The sequence below is a fragment of the Rana temporaria genome, chromosome 4, assembly GCF_905171775.1.
Source record: "Rana temporaria chromosome 4, aRanTem1.1, whole genome shotgun sequence".
NCBI classification, from domain to species: domain Eukaryota; kingdom Metazoa; phylum Chordata; class Amphibia; order Anura; family Ranidae; genus Rana; species Rana temporaria.
Genome location: NC_053492.1, coordinates 237,932,133 through 237,947,395, shown reverse-complemented (window position 1 = coordinate 237,947,395; position 15,263 = coordinate 237,932,133). Strand labels below are relative to the sequence as shown.

At 40.1% G+C, this 15,263-nt stretch overlaps 1 protein-coding gene across 18 annotated transcripts in view; it reads left to right on the top strand.

Annotated features, from left to right (window-relative positions):
• The window catches only part of SNAP91 (synaptosome associated protein 91), a 141,399-nt gene that overhangs the window by 91,472 nt on the left and 34,664 nt on the right, over nt 1-15,263 (top strand). For 9 of the 18 annotated variants that reach the window (XM_040350025.1, XM_040350031.1, XM_040350030.1 and 6 more), the window contains 6 exons: nt 3,854-3,868; nt 3,965-4,138; nt 9,850-9,957; nt 10,380-10,676; nt 13,054-13,131; nt 13,243-13,314. In XM_040350025.1, coding sequence (XP_040205959.1) covers nt 3,854-3,868; nt 3,965-4,138; nt 9,850-9,957; nt 10,380-10,676; nt 13,054-13,131; nt 13,243-13,314 — 744 coding nt within the window. The remainder of the gene's footprint in view (nt 1-3,853; nt 3,869-3,964; nt 4,139-9,849; nt 9,958-10,379; nt 10,677-13,053; nt 13,132-13,242; nt 13,315-15,263) is intronic. The other 9 variants (XM_040350034.1, XM_040350033.1, XM_040350040.1 and 6 more) reach the window with 6 other exon arrangements.

The window sequence follows — 15,263 nt, the reverse complement described above, 5'->3', positions numbered from 1 at the left end:
TTTATCTCGCGCTACCTTAATAATAAAAGTAATTAAAAAATTAATCTTGAATTTTACGACCATTTGTATAGCACTTTTAATAAATCTTCAAACTTTGAATCTTACCCAGGGTTCAATGGTAGAAGAAAGCAGCCTAACCAGAACCTTTGATTTAGACTTGACTTTGCCAATATAGTCCTTCAATATACACTAAAATGCACGTGAAATGCATAGTAACCACATGCTTTTTTGAACAGTAAATGTGTGAACAGGTCCCTATTTAACTAATTTCAATTAACTGCGACACAACCAAAAAGCTGTAATGACATTAACTTTATAAAAGCATTTATTGTATGTAATTTAGTGTTGTGATAGTTAACATTTAAACTGCGTGTATGTTTAGACATCCATTAACATGAATAATCGAATTACTGTGTTTAGTATGTGGTGTAAATCCACTGACATTTTTTTATATCTCTCCCGGGAATATATAAAGGCCAGTTCTTGTACCTGGGGGCACAGTTGTTTTGCATAATCAGTCATTTGGAAGAGAAAAATAAGCGTTTTAAACCAATCTCTAGTATTTCTTCTAAAAAATGTTACTGGTAGAAACTCTACGTAGATATTTACTTGTGCTGTGTTCCAAAAGCAAAAACTTTTTTATGCCGTTATGTACTGAAAATCTTCTTGGATGTTGGTGTACCAAATGTTAGATTTTATGATTTTGAACAGTGATCGATTTGTTGCTTTAATTCGGGCCTGAACTACCACGCTGGCCATTCTGCTGTTAAATAAAAAATTACAAGCCAGAGTGTTTGGTGGGACTTCTTACTCTTCAACACGTTTTCCAGTGCATCTTGGCTTTCACATGTGGCAGAATGCCACTAGAGTTGCAATGGTGAATTTACGACATTAAAATGTTCTCGAACGTTTTCTTTTATGACATTCTTTGCTGTATTTTGAAATATACAGGATATGTTTCTGTTGCTCCAAAAGAATGACTGCTCTTCTTTCCCCATATGCTTCTGTTGTATTTTAAGTTGATGATAACTATCAAGCCAAAAAATGGCGAACCTACAGAAAAAAAAAAATCTGACAAAGTGTGGGAGGGCATGAGAAGCCAATATGTTAACGGAATATGAAAAGCGATGAAACCATTTGTTTCATATTGAGTAATCTATGGTTTAAAGGGAGCAACAATGATAAGAGACACTTGTGTAGGACAGTTCATTTTATTCTAGATAGAAGAGTTCAAAAAGAGTATCTCCTCCTCCCTGACTTTTCCTCTCTGTACTAGACATAATGAAATGGATTGTAATAATCTGTGTACTGAGTAGATATTACCAGCAATTCAACCAGTCATTCCATCACATGATGCTGTTTGAAATGTGGCCTTTCTTTTCCCATTCACAGAACAGCACAGTGTTTGCTCAGTGGTTTTACAAGATACAGTGAATTCATTGATTTGTGTCTTTTTGAATTAAAGCAATATTAAACCCAAAGCCCAAACTGTTATATATTGCAGTGTACCAATCTTTAGATGTGGTTGAAGCAATAGTGTTGTGTTTTTTCTTTTTGGCATTTCCCCTCTGTTATCACCCGGTGATCTGGTCAGTAGCCCACATTCTGTATTGGAGTGCCCCGACTCTGGATGAAGGAGCACAGGGGGCACCTTTTGGAAAGTGGCATTGTCAGTCTGGGGGGGGGGGAGAGTGTTGCCTATACTAGCAGATTTAAATACACTAACAAATTGAAGCTAAACTCCAGGTGATGTATAAGAAGTTACAGCAACAGTGAGTTGGTGTGTGTGTGTGTGTGTGTGTGTGTGTGTGTGTGTGTGTGTTTTTTTCTTTTTTTTTTCTTTTGGGTTAAGGGTTTCACATAAATAAAAGCTGACTATTCTAAGCCCTCTGTCGGTGGTAATAGGTTTGTCTCACTCCAATAAACTGATACATTTTGGAAGAGAGCTTTTTTTTTTTTTTTTAAACTGACCTACTGACTGGCAGTGGCGGCTGGTGGGCTTTTCTTTGGGGGAGCGGGCAAACAACCAACACACCCCCTCCCCCCCGGTGGCCGGCGACACTGCACTACACCTCTAACTGCCGGTCGGCACTTGCCCCATCAGGGTGGTGGATTGCGGGCAGCGGCTTTGGTGTCCTCAGCACGACGGGCTGGGAGCAGTGGCATCCAGTGTCCGCATGGCTGGTGGCTGGCTGCGGGCTGGGAGCAGCGGCATCCAGTGTTCTTTTCTCCACGGCTTCTGCCATGCATGTCCTCTCTCCTCCTCCTCCTTATTCTAATAGTATCGCCTGATGTTTTGACCAATTGGAAAATGGGTCTCAAACCCGCTTCCTGATTGTGTGAAAATTGGTTAATATTCATTCACTATCGTCACACAACTGGGTGGGCTCGGAGCTCAGTGCTCTGCGCCCCAATCTCAGTTTATTTTATTTTATATTTGTATAGCCTATTAGAGCCTCTGGCTCTAATTACGTGCTTCAATCCCACCCCACTCGTTGGAATCCATGTGTCCTGTCTGTAGATCAGGATGCTGGACGCATGGATTAGGGAAGGGGGTATGCCCTCTATGGACAGGCCGCCACTGCTGAATGGATCACCAGATGAAAGTAAGGAAAAGAAGGTCTAACAAAAAACAAATGCAGCCATCACATCTAAGAAGTGCTAAGCTGCAATGCCATAAAGGTTTGCTTCTGGGTTTAATACTGTTTTATTATGATATGTAGCATTGTAATGGAATACAAAAATCCTAGTGACCAACCGCTATTCAGGAAAAGATGCCATGGTTTGTCCTATTCCACTTAAGATTATTGCATACATATGTACACAAGTGTTTGGTTATATATACATACATGTAGTTGAGCACAGTTATTTTGAAGTGGTTGTAAAGCTCAGACATGAAATATGAACAAAGCATATACCTCTATAGTTTGTACTTGTCTCAATTAAGAGCACAAAGTGAAGCAAGAAAAAAAATGGGGAGGGAGCTCCAGCTGATTGATAGGCTCAGCTCTGTCCCCTGTGAGCTGCGTGAAAAGGGATGTGCCCCTTCCCTCCAATCATCTCTGAGCTCTTCTCACTGAGGCAGCTCCCCACTTTCTGCTTTTCGGAGCTAAGAGATTCTGTGTAAATTCTGCACTTTGATCGGGAGAAGAGAAACTGAAAATAAACGGGTACAACTTGTATAGGAGGATTTGCTTTATCTGTGTATCACCTGAGCCCAGTCACTTCACTGGGCTTGTGTAAGGGTTTACAACCACTTTAAATGCCACTAAGACCTAAAAAGTGTGTGTGTGCACGACTCGGGCTCAGTGAGGAGGGGGTGTATAGGCGGTGCATCTGCAGCTGCTATTAGAGTGCTGTCGGGATGGAGCTTGCCCTGGCTCCTACAAGAGTTCAAGGGGGGAAAAAGGGGTAGCCCCTGGAAGTAGCACATCTCAGGTGTCCAAGAAAGGTGAATGGAGTGGCAACTCCACCCTGGACTCCAACCAGGACACGTTTCACTCAGCCCCCCCGCAACTTAGTCATGCGGTATTGCCTGGTCGGAGTCCAGCCTGAGGTTGCCACTCCATTCACCTCTAGGACACCTGAGATGTGCTACTTCCAGGGGCTAGATGGGTGACTTCAGAGGGCTACCCCTTTTTCCCTTAAATGCCACTAAGCTGGTGAAGTAATATGATTTGGATCACTCTATATATGCCTTATGTTATGTTGGGGTGTAGAATGTTACTGCAGTTTCCTGTTTTTCCTGTTTTTTTTCTGTTTTTCCTTTCCCACACTCTGCAGGTAACTTTCAAAGTCCCTTGTCTTACATTTATTTTCTTTTTAATCGCTTTCTTATTGGATCACATAACAGATCTTTTGGGCGAGGGTGAGTAGTTTCTTGCTATCTATATGTGATTGTCTTGATACTTAGGGCTCTTCTTACTTAGGGTTAACCTTTCTTCTCATTCCTGATTCTATGCAGACTCTCTTTCTGCACCTTCTACATCTCTTATCTCAGAGGCTCCTCAGCTGTCTGACCCATTTTCAGCTGAGCCCAGTGCCCTTACTGCTGCTCCCACTGAAACTCCAGCTCCTAATGTGTGTCCCGCTCCTGCGTCTATTAGTACTGCCAGTGCTGAGGTCGATCTTTTTGGAGGTTAGTAAGGTTCTATAATTTCATGTTTTGTGAAAGTATGCCATGTAGTTGTGTCGCACGTTCTGTTCTAAGCAATACATCGCACTTTGTGGAATATTGTCACATTGATTATTATAGGTTCTGGCTGTTCATGGCTAGCCTAAGGACTGTACAAAAGAATTTTGCTTGTGTCTGAGCTGCGTTTTTTTTTTCTTTTTTTTTTCCTTGCATGTTATTGTAATTACAAAAAGGAAGCTAAGAACAATTCCTTGAGTAACAACAAATGCAAATCGATGTAAAGAGGGATGGATTTCCCTTTCCTAGGCTAGCTGTCTTGTGTGGCAACCCTTCTACCATAGTTGATTGGCTAGCCTTAATAAAGCAATACAAGATATCCTAAAGCTTAGGGCAGACCAACTGGGAAACATTTTTCCTACTCTGCTTCAGTACGTTATGAACCAACGAGTTCAAGAGTTGGGCTAAATCTCATTCTACTCTGGGTTCATAAACTTAAAACCAAATTACTAGCAAAGTGGGTGAACTGTAATTACATCAACAAAAACTGTAAGGACAGCAAAACGGGACCTGGACAAATTGCATTGGTAGGTAGGACAGCAGTCTAGGAGTGTTTTGGTAATGTGTTGCTTACAGTTGGTACAATTTTTTTTTATTATTTTTTTCTTCAAAATTGTCGCTCTCTGTTTATAGCGCAAAAAATAAAAACCGTAGAGGTGATTAAATGCCACCAAAAGAAAGCTCTATTTGTGGGGGAAAAAAAGGACATCAATTTTGTTTTGGGTACAACGTTGCAATTTGTCAGTTAAAAGCCACGCAGTGCCGTATCGCAAAAAATCGCCTGGTCAGGAAGGGTGCAAATTCTTCGGTGGCTGAAGTGTTTAATGAGTGAAATAAGTGTTTGACCCCTTTGCAAAACATAAATTAATACTTGATGGCAAAATCCTTGTTTGCAATCAGAGGCCAGACGTTTCTTGTAGTTTGCTACCAGGTTTTCACACATCTCAGGAGGGGTTTTGTCCCACTACTCTTTGCAGATCCTCTCCAAGTCATTAAGGTTTTGAGGCTGATGTTTGGTAACTTGAACCATCTCACCAAGCTGATTGGCGATGGTCTTGTAGCCCATTCCAGCCTTGTGTAGGTCTCCAATCTTGCCCCTGACATCTTTAGACAGATCTTTGGTCTTGGCCATGGTGGAGAGATTGGAATCTGATTGTTTCTGTGGACAGATGTTTTTTTTTTTATACAGATATCAAGATATTAGGAGCACACCCTTTAAGAGTGCCCCTAATCTCGGCTCGTTACCTGTATATAAGACACATGGGAGCCAGAAATCTTGCTGATAGGGGATTATGAGACTGGAGCACTCGTTCTGGTAAAATTAGCGTTTTTGTATTGGCGATAGCACATTCATCACGCTGTAATAGACTGAAAAGCACGAAGACTGAAAAGCGTGAATCGTCTCTCACCAAACTTTAACTAACACAAAATCAGCAAAGCAGCCCCAAGGGTGGCGCCATCCGATTGGAACTTCCCCTTTATAGTGCCGTTGTACGTCACCGCGGTTTGCTCAAGCATTTTTTTTTCACGATCGGGTGTATGCAAGGCAGGCTTGACGAGAATCCCGTCGACAAAAAACGTTGTTTTTTCTAGGACATTAAAAACGTGTGTACGCGGCATTACACAATAGTGACCTCTGCTTCAATCCACCCAGATGCTAGCACATGGGCCACAAATGAAACCAATTGGCACTAGTGCAACTGCATTTCACCATTAAATTAATACAAGTGCATATAGCCTAATATTTTGTAGGTTTATTGCCTTTTTTAGCCTGCCTGAAGATTAAGGTCAGTCGAGAACAAAATCATTCAGGCAGGTACAGACCTGTCAGATAAAATATCAGTCTAATTAAAGCCTGTAGGGAAAAGTACAGATGGAAAATATTACTTTCTATGATTCAGCACCTTATTGAATGTGGTGGATGTGCAATGTCCCATATCCTAAGCCCCTGCCACTCCATAATTGTGTGCTCTGATTGGAATGCAAAGACTTAGGTACTCATCTGCAGGTACGCTTCTAAAAGCAGTTGTAAAATGAGGAAGGCGTAACAACATAGAGCACCTGCAACACCTTTATCAAGCAGGTAAACCATTTTATTTTCAAAAAATCTTCCCACAAAGGAAGTTAAACTCCTAAATTGATAAACTGAGCACGAAAAACAGATGAGGACATATCTAATTGGGTACATTATAGGACCTGATACTAAGGCTGCTTTCACACTGAAGTGCTTTGCAGGCGCTATAGCGTTAAAAAATAGTGCCTTGAAAGAGCCTCTCCTTTCACTCCAAGGACTTTCATACTTGAGTGGTGCGTTGGCAGGACGCTGTAAGAGCCGTGTATACGCTGCTCCTAAAGTGCCTCCTGCCCATTGAAATCAATGGGCAGCGCGGACGAACCGCCGGCAAAACGCTGCAGCGGCGCTTTGTGGGCGGTTTTAACCTCTTTCTTGGCTGTTAGCGGGGGTTAAAAGTGCCCCACTAGCAGCTGAAAAGCACTGCAAAAACGACGCTAAAGTGTCTTTCGCCGCTCAGTGTGAAAGCAGCCTTATGCCCTGTACACACAACCGTTTTTTCCGTCTGAATAAATTAGGATGGTATTTCTGACGGAATTCCGCTCAAGCTGTCTTGCATACACACGGTCATACCAAATTCCGTACAATACTACAACTAGCCAAGAAAAATGAAGTTCAATGATTCCGAGCATACGTCAAATTGATTCAGAGCATGCGTGTTTTTTTGTGCTTCGGAATTGCATACAGACGATCGGAATTTCCGACAAGAACTTTTTCACTTGGAAAAATAGAGAACCTGCTCTCTAAGTCCGACGGAAAAAGTCAGATGGGGCATACACACGGTCAGAATATCCGATGAAAAGCTCCCATCGGACTTTTTCAATCCGAAAATTAGAGTAATAAATTAACAAGTAGTCACAAAAGTACAGCACTCTCCTTCAATATAGTGCATTCAAATGAAAGTGCACAATTAAAAATCTGAAAACAAAAAACAAAATTTAAGCAAGTCCATCTTTTTATATATAATAATTTTTCTCCATCATAAATAAATGATTCAGTGTCCATTAAAAAAAGTGATTGCGGTCATACGCCAAAAACTCTGCAGTAATTGCATCTGGTCACCATAGTGCCCTTTACCCAACCTATTGGTGTCTTCTCACTAATGGACCTTGCTAATTACAGGAGGTCTATATGCGTTTTGCAGTGTTATAAGTGGCACCGCTCCCACTGGCTGTACACTCATAATCCGAAGCTCCCAGCGTGGTGTCAAGCACCATATTGCGAACCGCTAATAAGTATTTATTTCATATAAAAATCCAGTAAAAAAAACTGCATTTCACAATAAGATCCTCAGCATACACAGCGCCACCTAGTTCCACCGTGCCCCCACCCACCTCACGCATAGCGCTCAATGGGCTTTCTTAAAGGTTCAGGCAAATTTTTTACTTCTGAAATGCAATACATTTTTATATGGGGAAAAAATATACTTTTTATTAGCAATTTGCACTATGGTTTGTTCCTCTTGCCTCCTATATGATGGACACCACGCTGAGAGTTTTGGATTAGGAGTGTACAGTCAGTGGGAGTGGTGCCACTTATAACACTGCAAAATGCATATAGACCTCCTGTAATTGGTGCGGTCCATTTAAGCAGGTGAAGACGCCAATAGGTGGGGTGAAGGGCACTGTGGTGATCAATTACTGAAGGGTGCATGGGACTGCAACCTTTTTTTTTTACATTGAATAGTTTATAGACTGTGTGTGTGAATTTATTATAATTATATTTTCTTGCACTGTTTTCAGATTTTGCTTTAGGCCTGATTCACACTTATGCATTTTCTCATGCTTTTTACAGATTTGCACTACAGTCTACTTAACATGGTTTCCTATGGAACGCATTCTGTAGTGCAAATTTGCAAAAAGCAATAAAAATGCATAGGTGTGAATCAAGTCTTGTGCACTATAATCTGAATGCACCATATTGAAGGAGAGCACTGCATTATTTTTGTGACTGTGTATATTGCATTTTGTACAGGTGGTTGGATACATAGTGGTGCTAGCTGTTTCCTATAGTACATATTTAGAGTTGAGCAATTTGTGGTTTATACATGGGGATGGCGCGGAAAGTTTTTTTCACATTTTATAAATTGACAAGTATTAGCCTGCACTTTCTGTGGAGTTTGACATCCCTGATCTGAGACATCGAGTGTGGTATTGTACTAACAGGATGATTACTTAATTTCACATAAACTTGCATTTGCATAATATGTACTATATATAACATTTATTTTGGCGCTGAAATTGTGCAAAAGTAAACAGCTTTTTTTTTTTTATAATCTAAGGTCTGCATTTTCTGTAAAATTGCATGGTACATGACCACTAGAGGGAAGCCTCTGATTAGGAAAATGGCTGGCAGGATTTCTCTGGACATAACTTTTGAATGCAGTATAAAGTTACCAACAACCATGTGTTAATAAACTTCTATTTTCACTCCTTTTACACAGAATAAATTTAATACAAAATTACATCTTTGCTTTTATGAGGATTATCAATTGTATTTGTAAATTTGGACTTCACAGTAACACATTTGGAACTGTTCTTGCAATTAAAATACAAATCATTTTCCACAGTTCAACTTTCCCAGTAAATCAAATTAGAACAATTGGGGTTCAAAACTAGTGCATTTCCAGAAGGCAGGTGACATAAAATAAGTGACTGGCAGTGGCATCACTAGGGTTGGTTTCACCTGACATGGTAAAACATGGTGTCGCCTATATACCCCCTCCCTTCTGCCTTAGTACAGACTCCACTCCTTCCCAGGCCACTTCCTGAATTCTGGATGTCGCACTGCACCCAAAACCTGCCCTGCGATCTAGTGTGTAATATCTCAAAACAATCTTGAACTCCTAAAATGGTATACATTTCATATCAAATGATGCCTGTTTTGTAATTTCACATTGCACATGTGAATGTTACAAATGTATGTAGTTTTGCTAAATTGTGTATTTTCTCTTGCCCTTTTTTTTTTTCTTTACCTCTAATTGAGTAACCAAGTAGCCTATTTCCACAGAAATACTAGTTGCAATCTGCAATAAAGTCAGATTTTTTATTATAAGTTAACAAGTTGGTTATTGCCATATAGTTAAAAATGTGGCCGATATAGCTCACCAAAATTTCATTCTTCAAGGCTGTAGAATAGGTAGGGTATTTTTCTTTGGTTGACTCCCTCTAGATTCTTTGTTTTTTATGCTTTACATTTTTGTTCTAGTTTTCCAAAATCGAAAAATATGTTCTGAACCTTATACTTAAGTTGCTGTTTTCATGCTAAACCTTGAATATCCTTGTGTGAGTACAATAATTAGATACAAAGTGCACTGCAGAAATACATTTTCCTTATTCAAACAAGGATATCCCTAAATGTAGTCTTCTTGGGGGGGGGGGGGTGTCTCATTAATTGCTGACGTACCTGCATGGAGCCCTTATACAAAATAAGCAGTTATCATTCATATTTTGCTAAATGATGATTTACTTATTTATGGTAACGCTTGTTGTATAAGGGAGGGTACCCACCAATGTAATTTTCTTATTATTTACTATTCCTTTTCTCCCTCTTCTTTTGCTTCACTTACATAAAAACCTCACCACAGATGCCTTTGCTGCTTCTCCCGGGGAAGCACCTGCAACACTAGATGGGGCTGCAGCGCCTCCCACCCCTGTCCCTGTTGCAGCGGCCCTTGATGCATGCTCTGGACACGGTGGGTTTCATGTCTGCTACCTGTCATCTGTCAGCATGCTTTGTATTGACTTTTTATTTCTAGCTGGCTAGTATTTAGACCATCCTTGTTCTTTTGTAGTTTGTATACTATGTGGCATTTCACTACATCAATGTATTTGCAATAATTTTAGTATAGATCTTATTTTTTTGTGAAATGCTACCTTCAACTGTATGAAGATTGTGCTGTGCCGTGTTCAGTCTTTTAAAAGAAAAAGGTCTATATTTTGTCTTTATTGCCATATATAAAATACAGTTTTGTAGTGTAAATAATGTAAATTAATATTTGATTCTCCTGCTAGGTAAACTAATGCATGGGGTGTTTGTTCATTGAGTGCTCTGAGTTCCTGAACCTGTAGTCCTTCCTAATTTATCCTTCTGTTCTCCACCTTCTTCTTTTATAAGACCCCTTTGCCCCATCCGAAGGTAGTGCAGAAGCTGCTCCTGAACTGGACCTTTTTGCTTTGAAGCCAGCTGAAAGCAGTACTCCTGTAGTTACCCCTACTACCACTGCAGCTGCCGCTAGTGCTGCTCTTGCAACTACTCCTTCTCCTCTTCCTCCTACACCTGCTACAGCAGTTGCTCCTACTACTACCACTACTACTACTACAACAGCTGCTACTACCACTACCACCGCTGCCACAGCATCTGCCAGCACTACCACAGCAACTACTGCTGCTCCTGCTCTAGATATCTTTGGTGGTAAATGTCTTTGGGTATTTTTTGTCTAGAGGTGAATTTCTGTTCATTGTCTTAATTGTTGGTTTCCAGTTAGGGTTAACCTTTTCATTTATGCTCTCTATCCTTTATTTTCAAGAAAATTTTGATGCGGTGTACATATCGTGTAGAAGCGTTTTTACACACACCACTAGATTTTGTTTAATACTTTGGTTACTGTTTCTTAGCATATTTTCTTATGGTGTGTTTTTTTTTTTTACTTTTTTTTTTACTTTTTTTTTTACTTTTTTTTTTTAATTCCTGTAAGCTACGCTTTCTTCAGAAGTAAAAAAAAAAAAATGCAATAGTAGTGTTCCAGGAGATTCAAAGCAGATGGCAATTAAATACAATGTCTAAGGATTTGAGTCTCTGCAGACTCCCCCCCCCCCCCTTTTTTTTTTGAGAAACTGACAACAAATGGATTAAAATCTCCACATGAAATGTCAATGTCAAACTCTAAAAATGTTGCTATTGCATGCTACTAAGTGGCTTTTCATATCTGTCAGCTTGTAGCTAGAATGCTCTGATGCCTTGCTGATTTGATCAATTTCCAGCCTATATATATATATATATATATATATATATATATATATATATATATATATATATATATATATATATATATATATATATATATATATATATATATATATATATATATAATCATTTTTGTTAATAAGCGGGTACAGGAAGAGGAAATATACACTCGGTGGTTGCTTTTTTAGGGAGCCTTGTCTCTTACAAAGTGGTGCACCTGATCAGCAACAGTGCGGAGTTATGCTGTGCCATTCAGATCACGTTCATTGGACATTGTGTGTATGTATGTATGTGTGTATACATACATACATACATACATTTTTATTTTTATTTTTTTCTCACACTATTACATTACGACCACCTTTTGTCCAGAATTGTGAACAAAATGACCCTGATGATTTCTTGGATTCGTACTGCATTCTCCAGATTTGGGCTCTTTTTTTTTCTCTCTCTGTATATTACAACAGAAATCAAGAGTCATTGGGCCGGGCATTATTTTTCCAAACTCTCATTGTCTCTTTTTGATTATCCCTTGCCCAGAGTAATTTCATTTTCCTGTACTTGGCTGACAGGAGTGACATCTTTCATGATCCTCTGCCCATCCTCTTTCAATGTCGAGAGGTAGAGAGGATTATAATCCCTAAAAGTTTATTTTTACGGAACTCCTTCAGCTTTAATAGGTTTTTGTTTTTAGGTTGTTGTTTTTTTGGGTCAGTGGAACTTCCATTTAATTGTCTAGGTTTCTCATCAAACTCTTCAAACGCTAGAAACCATTGTACCTAAAAATACTAAGTTAGAAGTGTCTGAGATGACTCTTCCACCTCTTCTACCACCTACAGACCTTCCTGGCCTTGTAATATTATCATACCTGATCATATATATTTTTATCATCTGTTTTTATTACTTAACCTAAAAAGGGGCCACTGAGTGTTTGCGTTTGTACATCAAAACCATGTCTACTGTTACAGATCTATAGAAGGAACATTTTCTAAAATTTCAAAGAGAAAATTTTATAATATTTTTTTTCTCCCCCGTTTACCTGATGCGCAGCTGTTCACATTTCAGATACTCCCCTACACAGTGGATCCAGCGTCATCCTGTTGAGATCCTCTTCTCAGCAGTCACCGCCGGGTCCCACGCTGCCATGTTGCTCTGTGTTGTCATTGGGAGGGCTGCATCGGCTCTGATGATGCATCGCCAGTCCCACACCCTGCTCTGTTAGTGAATGGGGTGATGTGCAGGGCTCCCAGTGTCCCCTGGGGGGATATAAACATCACATATCCTAGGAGGCGTTGGGGGCACTGACGTCATTTGCCTAGGCAAAAGACGATGGATGGATGGAGGGGGGGGGGGCAAACTAATTTTAGTTTAAAAAACAAGTAAACAAGGAAGAAAACTGTCTAGTTATTCATGACAAACCAGTCCAGCATAGACTTTGCATCCCCTTTCTTTTTTGTGAAGAATATGCATGCACCTAGTAAAGGAATATAGCGTACTATGGGTTTAAACATCAAGCCAGGCTTATAGAAGACAGTTAGACATTGGTAGTGCATTTTCTGCCAGTTTTAGCACAACCATTGTTTACAAAATTGCGGTTTCATGTTTACTTGAAACAATCATTTTTTCTTAGCAATGAGCTGGAACTTGAGCGGCTGTGTCTGGATTCATCTGTATGTTCTACTATACAAATGAAATCTGCTTTGTCCTGTGTTTGAGTTTTTGTTGCATGCTTATTTTCTTCATGAAATGAAAAAAGATTTATTGATCATTGGAAGCTATTCTGCGAATTGTTTTTATCAATAACATTACTTGTATTTGGTCTTAGATTTGTTTGAGTCTGTTTCGGAGGTGGCTGCTGCTCCTAAGCCAGATGTTACACCTAGCATAGACCTGTTTGGCACAGGTAATGCATGAAATCTCACTGACCATTCTAAGCTTCATTATTTCTACTACAGTTCTGATTTTCTCATTGCTTAAACTGACTTGGCTCTTGTTTTCCTCTTGCTTTGGGAAGATGCTTTCTCATCCCCACCGCATGGGGCTTCTCCTGTGCCTGAGACTTCCCTCACTGGAGACCTCTTGTCTGGTGAGTGCTTTTAATACAAAGCACTTGAGTGATATGTAGGCCTTGTGGATGAGTTGCAGTTAACTCTGCCTGAATAGCCTTGGGTTCTTTTCGTTATTTTTATTCTGAATGAACTTAAGGTGGCTGGTCAACTGTATGTGTTGCTGATTGCTGCTATGCAAGGCTGTGTCTCCTCAAGTTCAAGCTTTACCTGCAGTAACATTTCATTACATTTGCATTGAGATCATCTAATGCTCAGGATTTTTAGCTGCATGTGCCTAGTTTTTTCCTTTGACAGTATGTTATTGCAGAGTTCCGTGTCTTGTGAGATTTGCCTGTAATGCCCAGTAGTGTTTTGTGAGGAAATATGAGTGTAATGTGTGGTAACCCATGGAAACCAATCAGAAATCACATCAGTCTGCCAAAGCTCTGGTTTTGAGGTTTCATTTTGATTGGTTGCTCATGATTACATACTGGTTCTGTTCTTGATGTTGTGTATGTACCACTCACTGTAAAAAAAATAGGTAAAAACAATAGGTTTTGTCTAATGCATAAAAAACACTTGTTCTTAACATGTTTCCTGTAATATGTCTCCAGGCTACTGTAATGCCGCGTACAGATGATCGGACATTCCAACAACAAAACTGTGGAATTTTTTTCCGACGGATGTTGGCTCAAACTTGTCTTGCATACACACGGTCACACAAATGTTGACGGAAATTCCGAACGCCAAGAACACTGTCATGTACAAAACGTACGACGAGCCGAGAAAAATGAAGTTCAATAGGCAGTGCTTGATTCTGAGCATGCGTTGAATTTTGTGCGTCGGAATTGTGTACACGATCGGAATTTCCAACAACAAAACTCGTCGGAAAATTTGAGAACCAGCTCTCAAATTTTTGTTGTCGGAAGTTCCGACAGCAAATGCCCGATGGAAACTACACACGGTCGGAATTTCCGACATTAAGCTCCCATCGAACATTTGTTGGAAATTCCGATCCTGTATCTGCGGCATTTCAGTACTGTGAAACCTTTAAAATGGAACTCCAGACATGTTTTTCTTTTCTTTCCATGTTAAAGCTCTGGATAGGTTGGGGCAGGGTTGGTATCCTACTTCCTAGTTTTTGTTGCTCTCTGTGTCCATGAAGAAATAATTTCCCCCATATCCTGTCTGATGCTTAAGTGTATCTAGGGCATCACTGGGGGCTGAACCTTCAGTTCCCAATTTCCTGGAGTGCAACCTCTTTATTCTGTTGACACTGGTGTCTTAGTGACCCTATGAAAATTCTACTGGACACAAACGGCTTCCGCATGTTATCCAAAATGAAAAAGCTTCTTTTTTTTTTGGGCTGGTGGTCTTTATTGTTTTTAGCTTCTCATATTTTATCACAATAAAACCTTAATGTTTATTTAAAGTATACCTGTGCCCAGAGTAAAGTATTTACATATTAACATACAGTAAAAGCACTTTAAAAGATGCCCTTACTAACCCCTCTAGCTGCTGCTTCTGTGAATTTATTCATTTTCAAAGATCACAGTAAGGGCTCTTTCACATATGCGGATCCGTTTTCACGGACTCGTCTTGCTCAGCGGATGACGGGTCAATCTCTGCTCGCTGTGCAGACACAGACCTGTCAGATCTCTGCTCTCCTCTATGGGGAGATCAGATGAAAATAGACCGACTGTCCGTTTTTACATCCGATCCACCAGGCGGATCGAAAAAATACGGTTTCCATCCATCTGGATTTAGCGGATCAGATTCGGCAGACATGTCACAGCTGACATCAATCGCTCTATAGAGGTACATGGAGCGTCTGTTCAGGTCCGCCTGAAAAAAATGACAGGTGGACCTGAACAGTCCGCATGTGTGAAAGGGGCCTAAGACTCTATTTGGTGTCAGCATTTCTAATGGCTTAGGAAGTGGTTCTCAACCTTTTGGCAAGTGTACCCCTTGACAGTCAATTTCCATA